This window comes from Chelonia mydas, chromosome 1, assembly GCF_015237465.2.
Source record: "Chelonia mydas isolate rCheMyd1 chromosome 1, rCheMyd1.pri.v2, whole genome shotgun sequence".
NCBI lineage: Eukaryota > Metazoa > Chordata > Testudines > Cheloniidae > Chelonia > Chelonia mydas.
In genome coordinates, this window is record NC_057849.1 from 270,555,663 (window position 1) to 270,573,177 (window position 17,515).

Consider the following 17,515-nt stretch of genomic DNA (forward strand, 5'->3'; position numbering starts at 1 on the left):
TTAAGTCACTGTGAAGTTTGTTACAGTCTTCTCTGGATTTCTGTATAGTCACTCCTGCTTTCCCAACCCTGCTAAATAAGACTGAGTATACATCTAAAAATTAGATTTACATAGCTATATCCCTTGGGTTTGTGAAAAATTGTGCACTACAGTGGCACAGCTGGCGTGCTGTAGCTGTGCTGCCATAGCGGTGGTACTGTAGACATGGCCTAAGCATTGCTTTTATTTAAACTGGGATTAGTTACCTGCAGCTGGATGCCTAGAAAAAAGTTAAAGTGACCCCTGAGGAAGCTATATTAGAATTTGAGCACTCCCTCAAGGATGAAAGGGGTTACAATAGGGCTGAGGCATGTATGCACATAGGGAGAGTCAAATACCCTAAAACGTGCCAGGCTTGGTTGAGCATCAAAATGCAACAGTACATACAAAGAAGAACATGGAAAAACGAACAGCTACAGATCCACTTGCAAAGAAGAACACATGGCAGGAACAGTAATGAGAAAAAACAAGCTTAGCTTTCAGGGCTGTATGCTACTGGGTTTTTTGTTGTTGCTGAATCACAGAATATCAGGGTTGGAAGGGACCTCAGGACGTCATTTAGTCCAACCCACTGCTCAAAGCAGGACCAATCCCCAACTAAATCATCCCAGCCAAGGCTTTGTCAAGCTTGACCTTAAAAACTTCTAGGGAAGGAGATTCCACCACCTCCCTAGGTAATGCATTCCAGTACTTCACCACCCTCCTACTGAAAAAGTGTTTCCAAATATCCAACCTAAACCTCCCGCACTGCAACTTGAGACCATTACTCCTCGTTCTGTCATCTGCTACCACTGAGAACAGTCTAGATCCATCCTCTTTGGAACCCCCTTTCAGACAGTTGAAAGCAGCTATCAAATCCCCCCTCACTCTTCTCTTCCGCAGACTAAACAATCCCAGTTCCCTCAGTTCCCAGAATATCCTCAAATTTTCTATATCTTATTTGGATTGAGTTAGGGGAGCCCCGCTGTGCCAGGCACTGCACAAACACAACACAAAAAGAAAAGGAGTACTTGTGGCACCTTAGAGACTAATCAATTTATTTGAGCATAAGCTTTTGTGAGCTACAGCTCACTTCATCGAATGCATCCGATGAAGTGAGCTGTAGCTCACGAAAGCTTATGCTCAAATAAATTGGTTAGTCTCTAAGGTGCCACAAGTCCTCCTTTTCTTTTTGCGAATACAGACTAACACGGCTGCTACTCTGAAACCAAACACAAGACACTGGTCCCTGCCCCAAGGAGCCCCCAGTCACAGCAGGCCAGCTATATGCCGACAGTAGCACTGCAATGCAGCCTCTCCCGGGGGCAGAGCACCGGAGAGAGGTCGTTAGGGGGCCGGGGCAAACCCCTGCTCTGCAGGCTGGGAGGGGTGTACGGCTGAAGCAGGCCTGAAAGGACCCGCCCCCGTGGTGGTCCAGCGGCCTCGCAGCCGACGCTGAGGCAAGACTCAGGGAAGGGGCAGCTCCGAGGCTGGGCCCGCCCCGCTGCCCATTGCGAGGCGGCAAGGGGCGCGCAGGAGCCGGGACAGGGTAGCGGCATCACGTCGCGGCTCGGAGGGGGGAGGGGAGCGGAGTAGCTCCTCCCCGACGGAGGAGCGCGGGCGGCATCACCCACCCCGTCGTGTCCCCTCCGCCCCACTCGCCTGGGGGAGGCCCCAGCCCGGCCGCCCGCATCGCCCCACCCTTCCAGCGCTCCCCTACCTGACGCCCGGGGGTAACGCTCTCTCCCTGCTGCAAACGCCCATAACTCGTTCCGCGGCTATCGAGCCCCTACTGGGGATACCCGGGACGCTCCCTTCTGCGCTACGCAAGCGCAGAGCCACCGCCGGCCCGAAGGATGCCGGGAGCTGTCCCTGCAGACTACAGGTCCCAGCGTGCCGGCTGGCTTGAGGTAGCCTAGGGCACTAGGACCTGAAGTCTCGGCGAGGCCGGAAGGCATGCTGGGAAATGTAGTCTTGGATTTAGGCTTGGCGGATTCCCCTTGTACAAAGAGCGATCTTCTGTGCCATGGAGAGCCGTCCTTGCCCTTTGTGGCGCGTTGCATGGCGGGAGTGATAGTCTCCGCTGTGCACGCTGGGGCTTGTAGGCTCGCGGGAGTTTTGGTTCGACCAACGTCGACACGTATCCGAGTCCCGCCCTGCGCAGGCTGAGCGCAGCCGCGGAGCGATGTTTGATGGTGTCGCCTAGCAGCAACCGTTGCCTCCGGTAGCTTCAACGGAGACGGGTGAGGGCGGGAGGGCGCGGCGGTGGGGGAAGAGGGGAGCTGCCGGGCAGGGGGGAGGCCGCCGGTGGGCCTGGAGGGCAGTTGGGGTGGTAGCGGCGGCCCCCGTCTTCTCCCCACGTCCCGCCTCCACGGGGCCCAGGCTCGGGGCGCGTTATCCGGGCACTTGCGAGAGGGCCGCGCCGCAGCCTCCCGCCGGCAGCGCCTTGCGCGGCTGAGGAGCCTGGCTGTGGCCCGGTGGCAGAGCGCAGCTGCCTCCCTGCAGAGCGCGGCCACGCGCCGTGGGAGGGCCTGGGCCCGCCTGGGCAAGAGCACGGCTCTTGCTGGTGGAGGCCGTCTGCGAGCGGAGACTGCGGTGCGCGCCCGGCACACGCTGATGGGGAAGATCCACAGCCATGGTCGCGGGGCCGGTGGCGTGTGAGGGAACCATGGGGTGCGTGTCAAGCCTTTAAAAACGTTCCTGACAAAGAGAAAGGATGTGAAGCCATCGGGTCGCTAATTGCGATGGTGTGATGCTCCCCTGGGTACCCAGGGTCACCGCCACCTGTCCTGAGCATGAGGAAGCCTTGACTGTGCCAGCTCCTCTCTTAGCCTAGTGCAGACCCTATGCTTTGCTTTCCACAGGTTAGAGATAGGCACACTCCAGCCCCGGAGCCCTCTGAGCATCTCCTAGAGTGTCCAGCCCCAGGTCCACTGGGCACTTGCATTATTCGCAGATTCACTGCTTGCAAAGAAGCAGTACATTTCAGTTTACTGGTTACCTTACATCACTCCACTTAACGCTCATCACTTATAGTTATGTTTAGAGTGAAAACAAAAGTTGATTTATCTAAGTATAGCGATTCCAGGGCTAGCAAGTTAAAGTATCGGAAACAAAGGGTTACATATAAAATAAAATCATAACACACATTCTAGGGTTTAGTTTTAATTAACAAGATAGTCTCATGCCTAATAAAATATTGTTCACCGGCACTTTCCAGCCAGGTGGGCTGTGATCCCTTTTTCATGAGAGATGGCACACTGTCTGCTTGGTGTGAAGGTATGCTTCACTCTCGGCTGTGCCCCCACAATCCACTGTCTTTACTTGAAAACGGGATCCCTTCCTGTTGTTTGTTTATTTGTGAAATCTACAAGAATAAATTTTCAGAATTTTTCCACTGGTATCACCGTCACTATGCAAATAGACCACCGCCATTATAAAGTGGACAGTATACAATAGTGGTTCTCAGCTCGTGGGCTGCTTGTGGCCCAATCAGCACACATCTGTGGCCCACGTGACATCCTCAGGGCCGTATAGATAGCATACATATTTTGTGGATGTGGCCCACATAACACACAGAGAGCTGTATATTCAGCCCACAATGGTACATAGGTTGAGAACCACTGGTATACAATGACCGGACAGCGACGTAAGCATCTGTTATCCCTGCCTGCAAAGAACCTGTCTGTGGCGTGTCACCTTCTGGTGATCTGCCTTACCTTAAGAACATAATTTACAATATAGATGGATAATTTTTGAAATATTAGCCAGATATACATTTGGCAATGATTATGATGACTAGTGTGATACTGGCTGTTGGTAGAGAGCTCACATGCCACCCTTTGGTGAACTATTATGCATATATCTAACCCAGCAAATCCCTGTAAAAGTATCTGCACCCCCTGTGCCCTCTGCCAGTTGGCACCCAGAGGTTCCTAGGTCACAGATGGTGCCATTAATAGAACTTGCTTATCCATTCATCACACTTCACTTAAAGTATTGGACTATATAAACTATAATGTGTTATATTCAAGTCATATTGGATTGAACTACATCTCAACCATGCTCCAATTTCAAACAGCTACAAGGTAATGTAGTTCACCACTCTAGCTGGCTGAGATGAAAAAAATTAAGAGTTGTGTATCATCAGCATACTGATGGCATCACAAGCCATATCTCCTAATATACCCTCTCAATGATCCTATACATACTGTACACTGAAGAAGAGGGGTAACTAAATGGAGCCCTGTATGAGATGACTTTTAGGGAAGAGGAGCCATATGAGAACCCCAAGTCATGTAAAATCAGCCCCATCTACTGCCGCATAGGTTCGCAGGCAAGTTGGTCAACAACAGCTCACAATCATCAGTATACAAAGCGGCAGATAGTATAATAATATCAGCATGGACCCACGAGCTTCATCCATTGTGATAAAGAGATCATCTACAAATACAACCAGCACAGCATGTTCTAGCAAGTGGAGGAAGCAAGTGTTTTTTTTTGACTGTGCCATCGTCAATAAACTGATACTTTATAGCATTATTTGGTTTACTGCACCCAAAAGTGTCCTTTGCATTTTCAGAACATATAGAAGACCCAGTCAGTGCTCCGAAGAATTTACAGTTTAAAGTCCCAATCCTATAATTGGATTAATAGAGTCATTCATGCAAACACAGAGGTCTTTCCACTTGACCAATTGCAAGATTGATGCCTATATAAAAGACAGGAGTTAACAAGTGGTTATAAGAAAAACAAAACAGTTGGGAAGATAAAAGTAGGATAAGAGTTACAACAAGATCATGTAGTTGCTTGAATAATTTTGTTTCAGAGTAGCAGCCGTGTTAGTCTGTATTCGCAAAAAGAAAAGGAGGACTTGTGGCACCTTAGAGACTAACCAATTTATTTGAGCATAAGCTTTCGTGAGCTACAGCTCACTTCATCGGATGCATTCAGTGGAAAATACAGTGGGGAGATTTATATACATGGAGAACATGAAACAATGGGTGTTACCATACACACTGTAACAAGAGTGATCACTTAAGGTGAGCTATTACCAGCAGGAGAGTGGGGGGCGGAAACCTTTTGTAGTGATAATCAAGGTGGACCATTTCCAGCAGTTGACAACAAGGTCTGAGGAACAGTGGTGGGTGGAGGGGGGGAATAAACATGGGGAAATAGTTTTACTTTGTGTAATGACCCATCTACTCCCAGTCTCTATTCAAGCCTAAGTTAATTGTATCCAGTTTGCAAATTAATTCCAATTCAGCAGTCTCTCATTGGAGTCTGTTTTTGAAGTTTTTTTGTTGAAGAATTGCAACTTTTAGGTCTGTAATCGAGTGACCAAAGAGATGGAAGTGTTCTCCAACTGGTTTTTGAGTGTTATAATTCTTGACGTCTGATTTGTGTCCATTTATTCTTTTCCGTAGAGACTGTCCAGTTTGACCAATGTACATGGCAGAGGGGCATTGCTGGCACATGATGGCATATATCACATTGGTAGATGTGCCGGTGAATGAGCCTGCTGGAAATGGCCCACCTTGATTATCACTACAAAAGGTTTTTTCCCCGCCCGCTCTCCTGCTGGTAATAGGTCACCTGAAGTGATCACTCTCTTTTTACAGTGTGTATGGTAACACCCATTGTTTCATGTTCTCTATGTATATAAATGTCCCCACTGTACTTTCCACTGAATGCATCCGATGAAGTGAGCTGTAGCTCACGAAAGCTTATGCTCACATAAATTTGTTAGTCTCTAAGATGCCACAAGTACTCCTTTTCTTTTTGAAGAATTTTGAGTCTCAATACATTATTTAGGGTATCATTGCTTAATAAATATATTCATGTGTCTCATTGCTTATAAAATATATTCATTGTTTTAACAAAGCTTTTAATAACAATTGTAACCATTCCGCCACGCGGAGTTGGCAGTGACAAGGCCGGGTTCAACATCTAAGTGTTCCTTTTTCACAATACCACAAGAACCAGAGCCCTGACCCCAGTAACCTGGGAAAATTATATACCACTCGCTGGGTGCCTTAGAGAGGCAATACTTCCCCTCTTGCAAGCACTGAGTCTGGCATAGAAAATAATTTTTATAATAAAAAGGGGAAAAGTAACCCGGCTTTACCTTGGGAAGATGTTGCAGGCAGGTGTGACAGGTTTTGGTCACAGAGATCCCCTTGGGACTGTCACCTGATGTCCTGAAATTACCTCTGAGCCTGTTTTCCCTGCCAGCTTGGGACTCCAGAACCCTGTCTTGTTGAGCCAGACCCGCCAGCCTGCTGCAACACAGACCCAGGGTCTGGACCGCACCCCCAAAGCTACAGGCTTTAAGTGAAAACGGCTCAGCAGGTTACCTGTCCCAGGACCCAGACACCCAGTTCCCAGTTGGATCCAACCCCCAAATAAATCCGTTTTACTCTGTATAAAGCTTATACAGGGTAAATTTGTAAATTGTTCACCCTCTGTATCACTGATAGAGAGAGATGCACAGCTGTTTACTCCCCCAGGTATTAATCACTTACTCTGGGTTTATTAATAAACAAAAGTGATTTTATTAAGTATAAAAAAGTAGTATTTAAATGGTTTCAAGTAATAACAGCCAGAACAAAGTAAGTCATAGAGCAAAAACACGCAAGTCTAAGCCTAATACATTAAGAAACTGATTACAGGTAATATCTCAGAGATGTTCCAATAAACTTCTTTCACAGACTAGAATTCTTCCTAGTCTGGGCCCAATCTTTTCCCCGGTACAGTCCTTGTTAGTTCCAGCAGACATCTCAGGTGATAAGCAGGGGTTTTCTCATAACTGGCATCCCCTTGTGTCCTGCTCCACCCCCTTTTATAGCTTTGGCACAAGGCAGGAATCTTTTGTCTGTGCTTGTCCCTACCCCTACCTCATCAATGGAAAAGTACAAGGGTTAAGATGGATTCCAGGGTCATGTGACATGGTTACATGTCACTGTAAAACCCCTAGTCTCCATTCTTCCTGGGTTGGCCCACATGTACACAGGAAGGTTTGCATGTAAATAAACCATTTACAACAAATTGACTAGGTCAATGGGAGCCATCAAGATTCTAAACCACCATTAATGGCCCACACTTTGCATAATTATAATAGGGCCTCAGAGTTATACTTCATATTTTTAGCTTCAGATACAAGAATGATACATGCATACAAATAGGAGGAATGTATTCAGTAGGTTATAACTTTTGTTATGATACTTTACAAGAGACCTTTTGCTTAAAGAATATTCCAGTTACATCATATTTACACTCATAAGCATATTTCCATAAAAGATATGGAGTGCAACGTCACAGCAGAATTCATAGCATCATGAGCAACACACCCATCCCAGAGTATGTTGGGCAGTGTTTTTGCCTCAGGTTCTTAAGTCCAACAATCAAAAGTTCCTTTAACATACTCCTCCTTTCTCCCTCCACCATATCCCACTCTCAGTTGTTCTCCTGGCTCCTACCCCTCGCTTAGCGAGCACAGTTCAGCTGAGGGTGAAACCCTCAATCAGGGCATGCCAAGCACAGTTCTGCTCCCACAAACCAAGGATAACAACACTTTATTAGCCCTGCACCCAATTACAAAGTGACTTGCAATCCAACACCCGCCAAAAGTGATCATTTGGGCAAAGCAGCTCCATCATGCTGTGCACCTAGGCCAAATGGGAATGTCTACGCAAACAAGGTCAGTTGCGGAAATCTTCTTCCTAGTTCATCACTAGATGTCAGGGTAGAATTAATTCAGACTCTGCTGACAGGGTCAAACATAAAATTGGTATCGTGAAATGAAGTAGCCTATAGGTTTGTATAAATGGGATTTGAGATGCCGAAGTCATTGGCTAATTAAGGATTAGGAAGAACAAGAGGTGTGTGGAAGGATAGTGAAGGACTGGTTGCACGGCAGAATTCTAGAGTGGGGCTGTTGGAAGATAATTCTGTGCTTATATTCTTGGATGTGTCCTTGCTGTGTCCTCAATCATTTGTCTGTCTGTGGAAGTGGGCCTGTGGTTCCATTTCAGTACTACTTATTGACGTCTCATGGTCCATGTTTTCATGATGCCAATAGCCTATTTGCCTAATCTGCAGTCTCAGCCTCTTCTTCTCCTTGGTCATCTGCTACTCTGACACATCATCTTCTCCTTCTGCTTAGAATATATTTTCCCTCTTTTCGCCTAATTAACTGGGCAGGACTAGCATTTCAAAAGATCATTGAATTCCTTCTGCATGGCATACTGCAGCTGTGTCTCCCTGTCATCCAGGAGAAGCAGAAGATCAGAAATATATGCATAATGCATGTGTAGTGTCATCCTTGGAAAATGATTGATTGCATAGAATATATATTTTCCAGAACACTTAGAAACACAGAGAAACTGACTCTACAACAGTGGTGGGCAACCCGCGGCCCATATTTGTTTACATTGACTGTCTGCAGGCATGACTGCCCGTAGCTCTCAGTGGCCGCAGTTCGCTGTTCCCAGCCAATGGGAGCTGTGGGACGTGGCGCGGGCCACAGGGACGTGGTGGCTGCTGCTTCTCGCAGCTCCCATTGGTCGGGAATGGTGAACCGCGGCTACTGGGAGCTGCGGACGGGGTGCCTGCAGACGGTCAATGTAAACAAACTGTTGCGTGGCCCGCCAGCCTATTACCCTAACGGGCTGCGTGTGGGCCGCAGGTTGCCCACCACTGCTGTAGAATGCTATGGTAAATATATTTTCCCACAATTCCTACATTTTTCTTTTTTATGACATATTATGCATTTGGGCTATTAAAGACTTTTTAATACTGGCCAATATACAAAATCAAGTAATGTAGAGCTTCTGAATGATATTTCAGTAATTAATATATCTCTTTTTCCTCTCTTCAGGTACTTTTGCTTAGTGTCTAAGGATTCCCCAATAAAACTGGATTTAGACTTGTAAAAACGATATAACTGAGATAATAAATGTGAAGTACAGAGAGCTGGCAGGTACTTACATTTTCACTGGAGGCTAGGAAAGGATGATTTGCCTCATAACTTAATTGCACAACTGGAGGAGAAAAGTTTTCATGTAGTCATCACAGACAATTTTAGGAATGCTTTGAGGAAGACAGTGGCAGCTGAGGTTGTGTGGCTGTGGAGTATAAAAAGGGAGGTTAAGTTGGTGAAACTCTAGACTGGGCTGAGGTAATGCAGAGCAAGTTGTGCCAATTCCCAGAAGTATGCATGAGATTCTGACAGCCTCAGGTGTGGGGAGTATGAGGGCTAAAAAGACATCAAAAGTCCTCTCTTTTTGTAGGCTGGGGCACATAGGAGAAGTTGGATGTTGGAGGGCAGGTCTACACTACAGGGCGAAGTTGACCTAAGTTATGCAACTCCGGCTATGTGAATAAAGTAACTGGAGTTCACATATCTTAGGTTGACTTATTGCGGTGTCTACACCATGCTAGGTTGACAGAAGACACTCTCCCGTTGACTTACCTTATGCTTTTTGTTCCGGTGGAGTATCAGAGTTGATGGGAGAGCGAATGGCGGTCAATTTAGCTGGTCTTCACTAGACCTGGTGAAATGACCCCTGGGGATCGACAGCCACACGTCAATCCCCTGTAAGTGGAGATCAGCCCTGAGAGGGTGATTGTCATGCACAAAATATCTGTCCCAATTCCGTATGTTAGTTCACAGCAATGGACTAAATATACTGACTGTTCTGGGGGTTTTTTTGTTTTGTTTTTTACTGCATTGTTGCCATCCTTCTAACTTAGGGCAATAAATAGATTTTAAAAAAATGCTTGTTCTGTGTTTAAATTTAGCAGGGCCTAACTGCTGTTTTGGGGCTATTGTCAGCGCATGGTAGGAACAGCCACGGTGAATGTAGTAATCCACAAACTCAAACCCCCTTATGGAGATAGTACAGACATTTCTCACCATGTCCAATACAATGGCAAGCCACTGTGACACATAGTTATAGACAGGAGAGAAGCTCCATATAGATGGACTTACTGTTTCACATTCTTATTACCCTCACAATAGACTGGTCAGCTTTCAGATTAACTACTGGATTTTATGCATACAGGCACAGTAAGCGAAAAGATGAGGGTCGTAGCCAGCACAAGAATTTTGCTGCCTTACAGAAATGGATGCTGGATAATCAGATGTTCGCAGTACAGTTGTTGGGTGTTATAAGATTTTCTGTTGCCACAGGCAGATTTGCCTTCTGGAATATCTACTTCAAAGATCGCAATGTGTTCACTGAGAAACACAATGTACTGCATTATGAGATTGGTGGATGGTTCTTAGCATCAGTCTCTGCCATTCACATGGTTGCTTTTGACAATCATAGCTACAAGTTCATAAATAGTACTGATGTTTGATTATTTTGTTGTTACAGGAAAAACTATTTTAAATTCAAGATGCCACCCAATTTAGATTGGAAGAAGCTTATGAGAATTGATGCTGACGATCTGCCACGTCAAGAAGAACTGGCAGATAGTTTGCTGATGACTGTATCCAAGGTACTTTAAGTGAACTTTAACAGTTTTATTATTCATCTTTAATTAACCTGAACTGGTATAATACGTGGCATAATAATAATTAAGTGTGTTTATTTAATTTTCTTGATATTTAAACCATATTCTCGTCTGTATTTAGGTTGAAGGAAATGACTTAAAAGATGAAAATCTTGAACATGTGGTACATCTTTTTAAAATTACACAGTCACTAATGAAGGTTTGTATTAATCTTATTTTTTAAAACAACATGACTTTTTAAAATGCATTCATGTATTTATTTTTAGATAAAAGTATTTGTTTCCATTTTCAAGTGGAAGCTCAGGGCTTAGTTCTTTTTTCATACATCTTCACACATGTAACTCCCTGGTGTACTGGAAGACACACATACTTTGTTGCTACATAAGTGCTTCTGGGAGTTATATGTGTGTATGATGAATGTAAAAACAGATTGTGTAATTAAAAGAGCCTGCTTTTCCAGATAGAGAAATACAAACACAAATCTCAAACAATTTTTAGGTGCTGTAAAATATCTTAAAAATGGTTTTTCTGTAACATTTGTGGCACATAAAAATACATGATGATGTGGTGCCAGTTTGATTGGTACTAGTTTGGAATAACCTTCAAAACTTGAGTGTCAGCACTACTCATTAGGAAGGTGGTGTGAGGTTGAAAGGGATAGTTTTAAATTGTTGGATGCCAGGTAATTTTGTTTGAAAAATTACTAACAATATTTAGTTTAGAGAAACAAGGAATTGTAGGCGAGCTCTTACTAATTGTTTCTCTTATTGTCAGTTCCGGGGTCTGGCTCCCCCTTAAGTAGTCACAGAGGTTCTTTTTCATACCTTACGGGACACCATGATCAAGACCAAGCAAAATAATCACAATTGTTAATCATGGCTATTTTATTATTAAAGAAAGATTTAAAAAAATAAACCAAACTGCACAAATGACTGAACACAAATGATAAACTGGTTACTTCTGTTACAATCTTTTTTGCATGTCTCTCTGTGAAAAGCTATTAACACCCTTGAGCGTGAGCCATCTCAGGGGGCAGGGGCGCTTTTCTCTTGGTAAGCTAAGACCAAAGTATATTATTTCCCAAATTATTGTGAATTAAGTTTTAGCATCTTATTAGATACTTAAAACAGTTCATCTGAACAAAATAATTTGTTAAAGGAAGTGAAGTCTGTTAATTATTAATAGCCTAAACAGTTTATAGTTGGGTAAAGTAAGCAATCTTAGCTAAATCCTATGAAATTGAAGAAGATATTTAAATTAGTTACTCAGAAGAAGCCATTTAAGGATCTGTCTTAAAACAGGCCACTTATGAAAATTAAGAATTTTAGATCCAGTTGCATCCCACTATTTCTCTGTTTACCCTCTCCAGAAATACAGAGTCTAACCACTTGGTGATTAACTTGGTGTTAGCACTGGTTTACACTATGAACTTATGTTGGTATAGCTACATCTCTCAGGGATGGAAAATTCACGCCCCTGAGCAATGCAGATGTACGGACTGAACTCCCGGTGTAGAAAGTGCTATGTCGATGGGACAGTTTCTCTCATCAACATCGCTACTGCCTCTCGGGGAGGTGGAGTATGTAAGATGACAGGAGAAGCTCTCCCATCGATGTAGTTAACATCTTCACTAAGCTGTACGTATAGACAACCCCTATGTTTTCTAAGTTACAACAGTATTTCAACAAAATCAGTACAAAAGTTTTAAATCTAATCACTTACCAGTGTATTTAGTGAACTTGCTCTCACCAATCCATGTTGAAGTCTTCGGGAGATCTTCCTTGAGTTGGTTTCTTCTTGAGTCGTCTTTGTTTTTCTTATCTGTCTGTAGCAACTTACTTATGGAGAGCTGTGTCTGAACAGGGTGACAGAGGGGGTGTGTGATGGAGGCTCACTTCAGTGTTTCTGTACCCTTCTTCCTATTTTCGTGAAATTATAGAGAACATACCTCTTTCAGGTTTGTTTAGTTTCAGAGTTGGCTGCTTACCCTTTCATTGACTTCATTCCCTCAGGACTGGCTTAGGTGACACTCTTCAACTCCTGACAGTGCAGTCTGTTTAATGTCCTTTAATTGTCTTGTGGCAGGAAAGCATCAGATAATTTTTCAAAGCTAGTTTCTTTTTATTCGTCCATTCTCTGAGATAGTCTTTCAGTTTTATGAAAGTTTGACAGGAAATGAAAGTCTGTTTTCAAAAAGTCCAAATATTCTTGTTTTTTATATGAGAGTTTTGGGTTCTTAAAAGTCTTTTAAAATTAAATAACTTTGAGAAAGTCTTTAGCTTAAGTTGTTGATTCTATGTGACAGTTTTTATAATGATGGATTTCTTGTCTTCCTGAGTTGGTTGAGGGTTTGCTTGTGCACTGCCAGTAATTAATTTATTATCCATTAGTATAAACATTGTTTACATAAATGGCTTCTTACTCTAGTTTGCAGGATCATTTGATTCCATGTTGGGACATAAAACATTTTATCATTTACATAGTGTGACCGAGGTCCCGGGGGGCCGAGCTGAGGTTACTCAATTAGGGCAAACTGCAAAGAATGGGGCAGACAATCCCCAAAGCTGGTGGTTATTCCAATGCTTAGATCCACCAAGCTAGCCACAAAACAGCTTCTATAATATCTTATTGGTTACGCAGAAGCCAAAATGTTAGCTCCCTTAAAAGCAACCCAGCCTTTGGGCTCTCTCCCAGACAGCCAATTTCTACCAATCCCAAAGGATCGGACACATTACCTCTCAGGTTAATGAATATTCCAGAATTTACCCAAATACATGCTTACAGCTACTTCTTATTAACTAAACTAAAATGTATTAATAAAGAAAAGAGAGTGTTGGTTAAAAGGACATTATACATACAGACATGAGTACAGTTCTGAGATCAGTTTCATAGTAGAGATTGGTTTCAGAGTAGCAGCCGTGTTAGTCTGTATCCGCAAAAAGAACAGGAGTACTTGTGTCTCTAAGGTGCCACAAGTACTCCTGTTCTTTTTATAGTAGAGATTGGGAGCTTTGGAGCTGCAAAGAGTTCTTTCCGAGTTAGTCCATAGGTTATAATCCAATGTTCATATCCAGGATGATCCAGGTGGGACTGGAGATCTCAGTCTTACGACTCAAGCTTCCCCTGAATAAAGCTCAAGGAGATCTGAGATAAAAAGGATCAGGACCCAAGAGTCCTGTATACAGTTCCAGGCCTTCTTTTGACAGCACGGAGTCCTCAGGTGACCAATAGGCAATCATCACAACTTTGAAATAGACCTATTTCCTAAGCATCACCTCTAATTAGATACACGGATTAACATAAGGCAATTGCTTATCTTCCACCATTCACAGGTGATCTGCTATATACTTAAAAGAGAAATTGATACAGTGATATTACTATATTCACAGTTCATTTAAATGTTAAGATCTCCTTTTGATCTCTCAATTCACAGAATACAGTAGACAGGTACCGTCTGATTACATTGTTAACTTCTAACAAGATATAGGTAAACATAGACTATTACAATTACTGTCTTCTTCCAGTTCTTTAACAATAGAAGTTTACATTTCAAAGCTGTAGTCTATCTAACATTGCTTTGTTAGCTACGTGTAAGGAATAGCCCTAATTACCACTTACATACTTTCCTAATATGTCTTTAAAGGTAGAATTTACCCTGATAGTTGCTTAACCCTTTCTGGCCCAGCGTCACACATTGCACATGACATTAGGAGCTGTATTAGGCGCTTTGCATTTAGCTAACATATTTGCAACTATCCATTTCACAAAGGTGTTTTTCATTTCAACATTTTAAGAAATAAACAAAAGTTTAAAACATCTCCAGCTGCACATGTTATTCTATAAAGTTTTTAAGAACACAGGTAGGTTTTCTTGCAAGAGGGTGGGGGTTATTAGAGCTCACTGTACCTAGATTTATTGCTCTGATAATATACCCTACATTCGTTTTTACAGTTAGCCCTCTACTTAAAACATTATTTTACGTGGTCTGTGCTCTTGAGGTATGATTGATGTAGGGAGAGAGAAACAGAAATCTTATGAAATTTCTTAGAGTAGTTTTAACATTTTGAAACATAACTAACTAAACATATATATTCTTATATTTTCAAGCACCCTGGGTATAACATTCTTGTAGCTATATCTTAATATTCAGTAATGGTTCAGACAAGTTTGTAACAACTTTAAAATTATTTTATAATTTATTATTGTCATTTTTTGCATCAATATTGAGGTATCTCCCTCCATCCCAAAACCATGCTTATGAAATCTTTATATCACACTATTTGTATCCTATCATAGATGTATTGAAAATGGCAGTGCCAACCAGGTTACAAAGTCTGTTTTTTGTAGGGACCTTTTCTATAGTTTTCAGGGTGTGTGCTTTTGAGTACGTAAGGTTTCTTTATTGTTAGAATAATTCCTGTGAAAAAATACCTAGTGTGGCCTAGTGGATAGAGCACCTGCCTGGTGCTTGGAGGGTATCTGGTTCTATACCTGACTCGACCACTGGTTTGAATGATATTCCATTAGTTCTAGAATGAGATTTTGTGGAGATTATCATCATCTCATATATTCGTCTAAGGGTAAATCTTTTTTCTTACTATGTATATTTTTTTGCTAGATGAAAGCCCAAGAGGTAGAGCTGGCTTTAGAAGAAGTTGAAAAAGCTGGGGAGGAGCAAGCCAAATTTGGTGAGTAACTCTTCTGAATAAACATTTGAAAAAAAATAGCTATGCACAAAGTGACTTATTACCTGCGGGTCTATAACTAATAAAACATTAGGCTTAAATAATAACTATGGGTGGAATCCTGTCCACATTGAAAGCAATGGCAAAATTTCCATTTATTTCAATGGGGACAGGATTTCATCCCGATATTGGTAAATGGGAATGAAGATTGCTGCTGTTACTGTAGTTCTCATAAGTATTTCCTTTGCTTAGAGGTTTTGGATAACCCAGTATGTCCTATTTTTATTTCAACAGAAAATCAATTAAAAGCAAAGGTTCTGAAACTAGAAAATGAATTAGAGGTATGTTTGTTTTTAAACTAAATTAGTTTCTAGAGCTCCAATGGTATTTATTCTCTGTGGATTTGGAAGCGGCATGAGCCTGCTCTAACCTATAATCCTGTAGACCCTTCAGTCTACTCCCTGGATTCAGCTCATGTCTGAGTTCTTTAGTCGACGTGGGATAGAGAGTACCAAGGGGAAGCCTCTGTCGAAAAGAATTCAGGCCGCCTCTTCTGTGTACAGGCACAAGCAAAGCTAGCAAAAATCATGGGTCTCATATACCTCCTGGAAGCTGGCTCTATTAACCTTTATCCACACTGGAGACTGACTGCAGGTTGTGACAAATGACACATTTTTATATTATCTCTTAGTATCAGACTTCTAAATCCTATTATTTCTTACCCCAGTTGTGCCTCCATGATATGTTGAGGAAATAAAGCTCCCTATCTACCCTACAGGGAGGGTGGGCAGGACAGCCGAAGAAGCAAGAGACTTGTGTAGCACGGAAAAAATTTAAATTTTTTCGGAGGGGAGTATGAGAGCCAACTGGATACCAATCCTCCTCCCAACTGGCCAGTGGGATGGAACAAACCCAAAGAGGGAGAGGGGCATGACTCCAACCTGTGCTTTCCTCTCTCCTATCCCCCTGGGAGTGGCAGATCCCCTGTTTAGGTTCAACTACACACAGCCACACACACACACAGACACACACACTCACTCTCTCTCTCTCATTGCCGATTCTCTAGGCTTTGGATCAGACACTTAGGCCTCAGTGAGGGTAAATGCCTTTGACATGCCTGAAGAAATTTGTTTCACAAATAAAAACAGTGCCCACTGCTGAAAGAGATGTATTTGACATGTATGGTTGTTAATTTCAGTATTAATTTGGAATATGCACCAAGTACATGTCGGCAGAGCACTGTGTACGTATGGAGATCTCTAGGGAGATCTTTATTTTAATAACTCTGAAGATTTGTGCTCAAGTAATTTTTGTTGTTACTAAAACATTAGATGGAAACATCACCCATTATCTTACTTTTTTTAAACTGTTTGCAAACATTGTTACTTCCATGCTAATAAATCTGTCTCACTAGCTGTCCTACATTTTTAATTTGAAGAAAAAATGTACATTTGTTAGCTTTTAACATTCTTATAAGATGGCACAGCGAGCTGTTGGTGGTCGTGATACTCGGTTTTTGCGTGATGAGATCCGTCGGCTGGAAAAGCAATTGGAACAAAAAGACAGAGAATTAACAGATATGGAAAAGGAGCTAGAAAAAGAGAAGAAAGTTAATGAACAGGTAAGAAATATTTTATTCCGTTACACAGCTTCTCCCTGAATTCATTACTCACGGGCTAATGAATCCCCCCACGTGGAATTCGGAACGGGTCCAATGTTGTTGCTGGAATTTCCAGGCCTAAGCTCCATCCTTCAGCTCTGGCCACCAGATTTTTGCCTCCACAATTTGGCAGTTCAGTTTCTTCCAACCATTTGTGTAGAAATCTTTACTTTTAAGAGGGTAAATTATGCCCTGCCTGTTCTCAGCCAGCCAACCCTGGCACTAATAGGATATGGGGCTCAGTCAAACCGGCATGTCTGGTACCCACCTTGTGACTCTAACACAGAAAAGCCCAATCAGGAGCATTTTGGGTGAGAGTCTAAGGACAAGGAAAAGCTACCCGGCCAGCTCAGGGGAGTCCCTCAAGAGACCTAGACTGAAGGGGGAAAAATCCTGAAAAGATAGAGTGCACCTCCCTCAGATACAGAAGTGGGTCTTCAACCCCCTGGGGAAAGAAGCAGGCTCTTACTCAGTTCCCTTTTCTCCCACTATGAATTGAGAGAATTTCAACAATACTCAGAGTAGATCCTGCAAACTGCAGAGACTCCAGATGCAAAAAGGCAAAAGCAATTGTGTCCTTCCCAAGACAGTAATTCATATTTTTAATGAACAAGTGTGGTGAAAATCAGGGGTT

At 42.9% G+C, this 17,515-nt stretch overlaps 2 protein-coding genes across 20 annotated transcripts in view; one reads left to right on the plus strand and one right to left on the minus strand.

Annotated features, from left to right (window-relative positions):
- TMTC3 (transmembrane O-mannosyltransferase targeting cadherins 3) overlaps positions 1 to 2,053 on the minus strand; it is a 43,652-nt gene extending 41,599 nt beyond the window's left edge. For 2 of the 3 annotated variants that reach the window (XM_043546539.1, XM_043546538.1), the window contains exon 1: positions 1,739 to 2,004. The gene's annotated coding sequence lies outside the window, so the exon portion shown is untranslated. Of the gene's footprint in view, positions 1 to 1,738 lie in introns of all 3 variants that reach the window. The other variant, XM_007059210.4, reaches the window with a different exon arrangement.
- Positions 2,054 to 2,129: 76 nt separating this feature from the next.
- The window catches only part of LOC102937637 (centrosomal protein of 290 kDa), a 115,147-nt gene continuing 99,761 nt past the window's right edge, over positions 2,130 to 17,515 (plus strand). For 10 of the 17 annotated variants that reach the window (XR_006290857.1, XM_043546457.1, XM_043546463.1 and 7 more), the window contains exons 1-7: positions 2,130 to 2,261; positions 5,445 to 5,601; positions 10,398 to 10,521; positions 10,658 to 10,735; positions 15,155 to 15,224; positions 15,516 to 15,562; positions 16,699 to 16,842. Coding sequence is in view for 16 of the 17 variants with exons in the window: in XM_043546457.1 (XP_043402392.1) it covers positions 5,531 to 5,601; positions 10,398 to 10,521; positions 10,658 to 10,735; positions 15,155 to 15,224; positions 15,516 to 15,562; positions 16,699 to 16,842 (534 nt within the window). In the remaining variant the exon portion in view is untranslated. Of the gene's footprint in view, positions 2,262 to 5,444; positions 5,602 to 8,896; positions 8,999 to 10,397; positions 10,522 to 10,657; positions 10,736 to 15,154; positions 15,225 to 15,515; positions 15,563 to 16,659; positions 16,843 to 17,515 lie in introns of those variants that run through there. The other 7 variants (XM_037885444.2, XM_043546497.1, XM_037885452.2 and 4 more) reach the window with 6 other exon arrangements.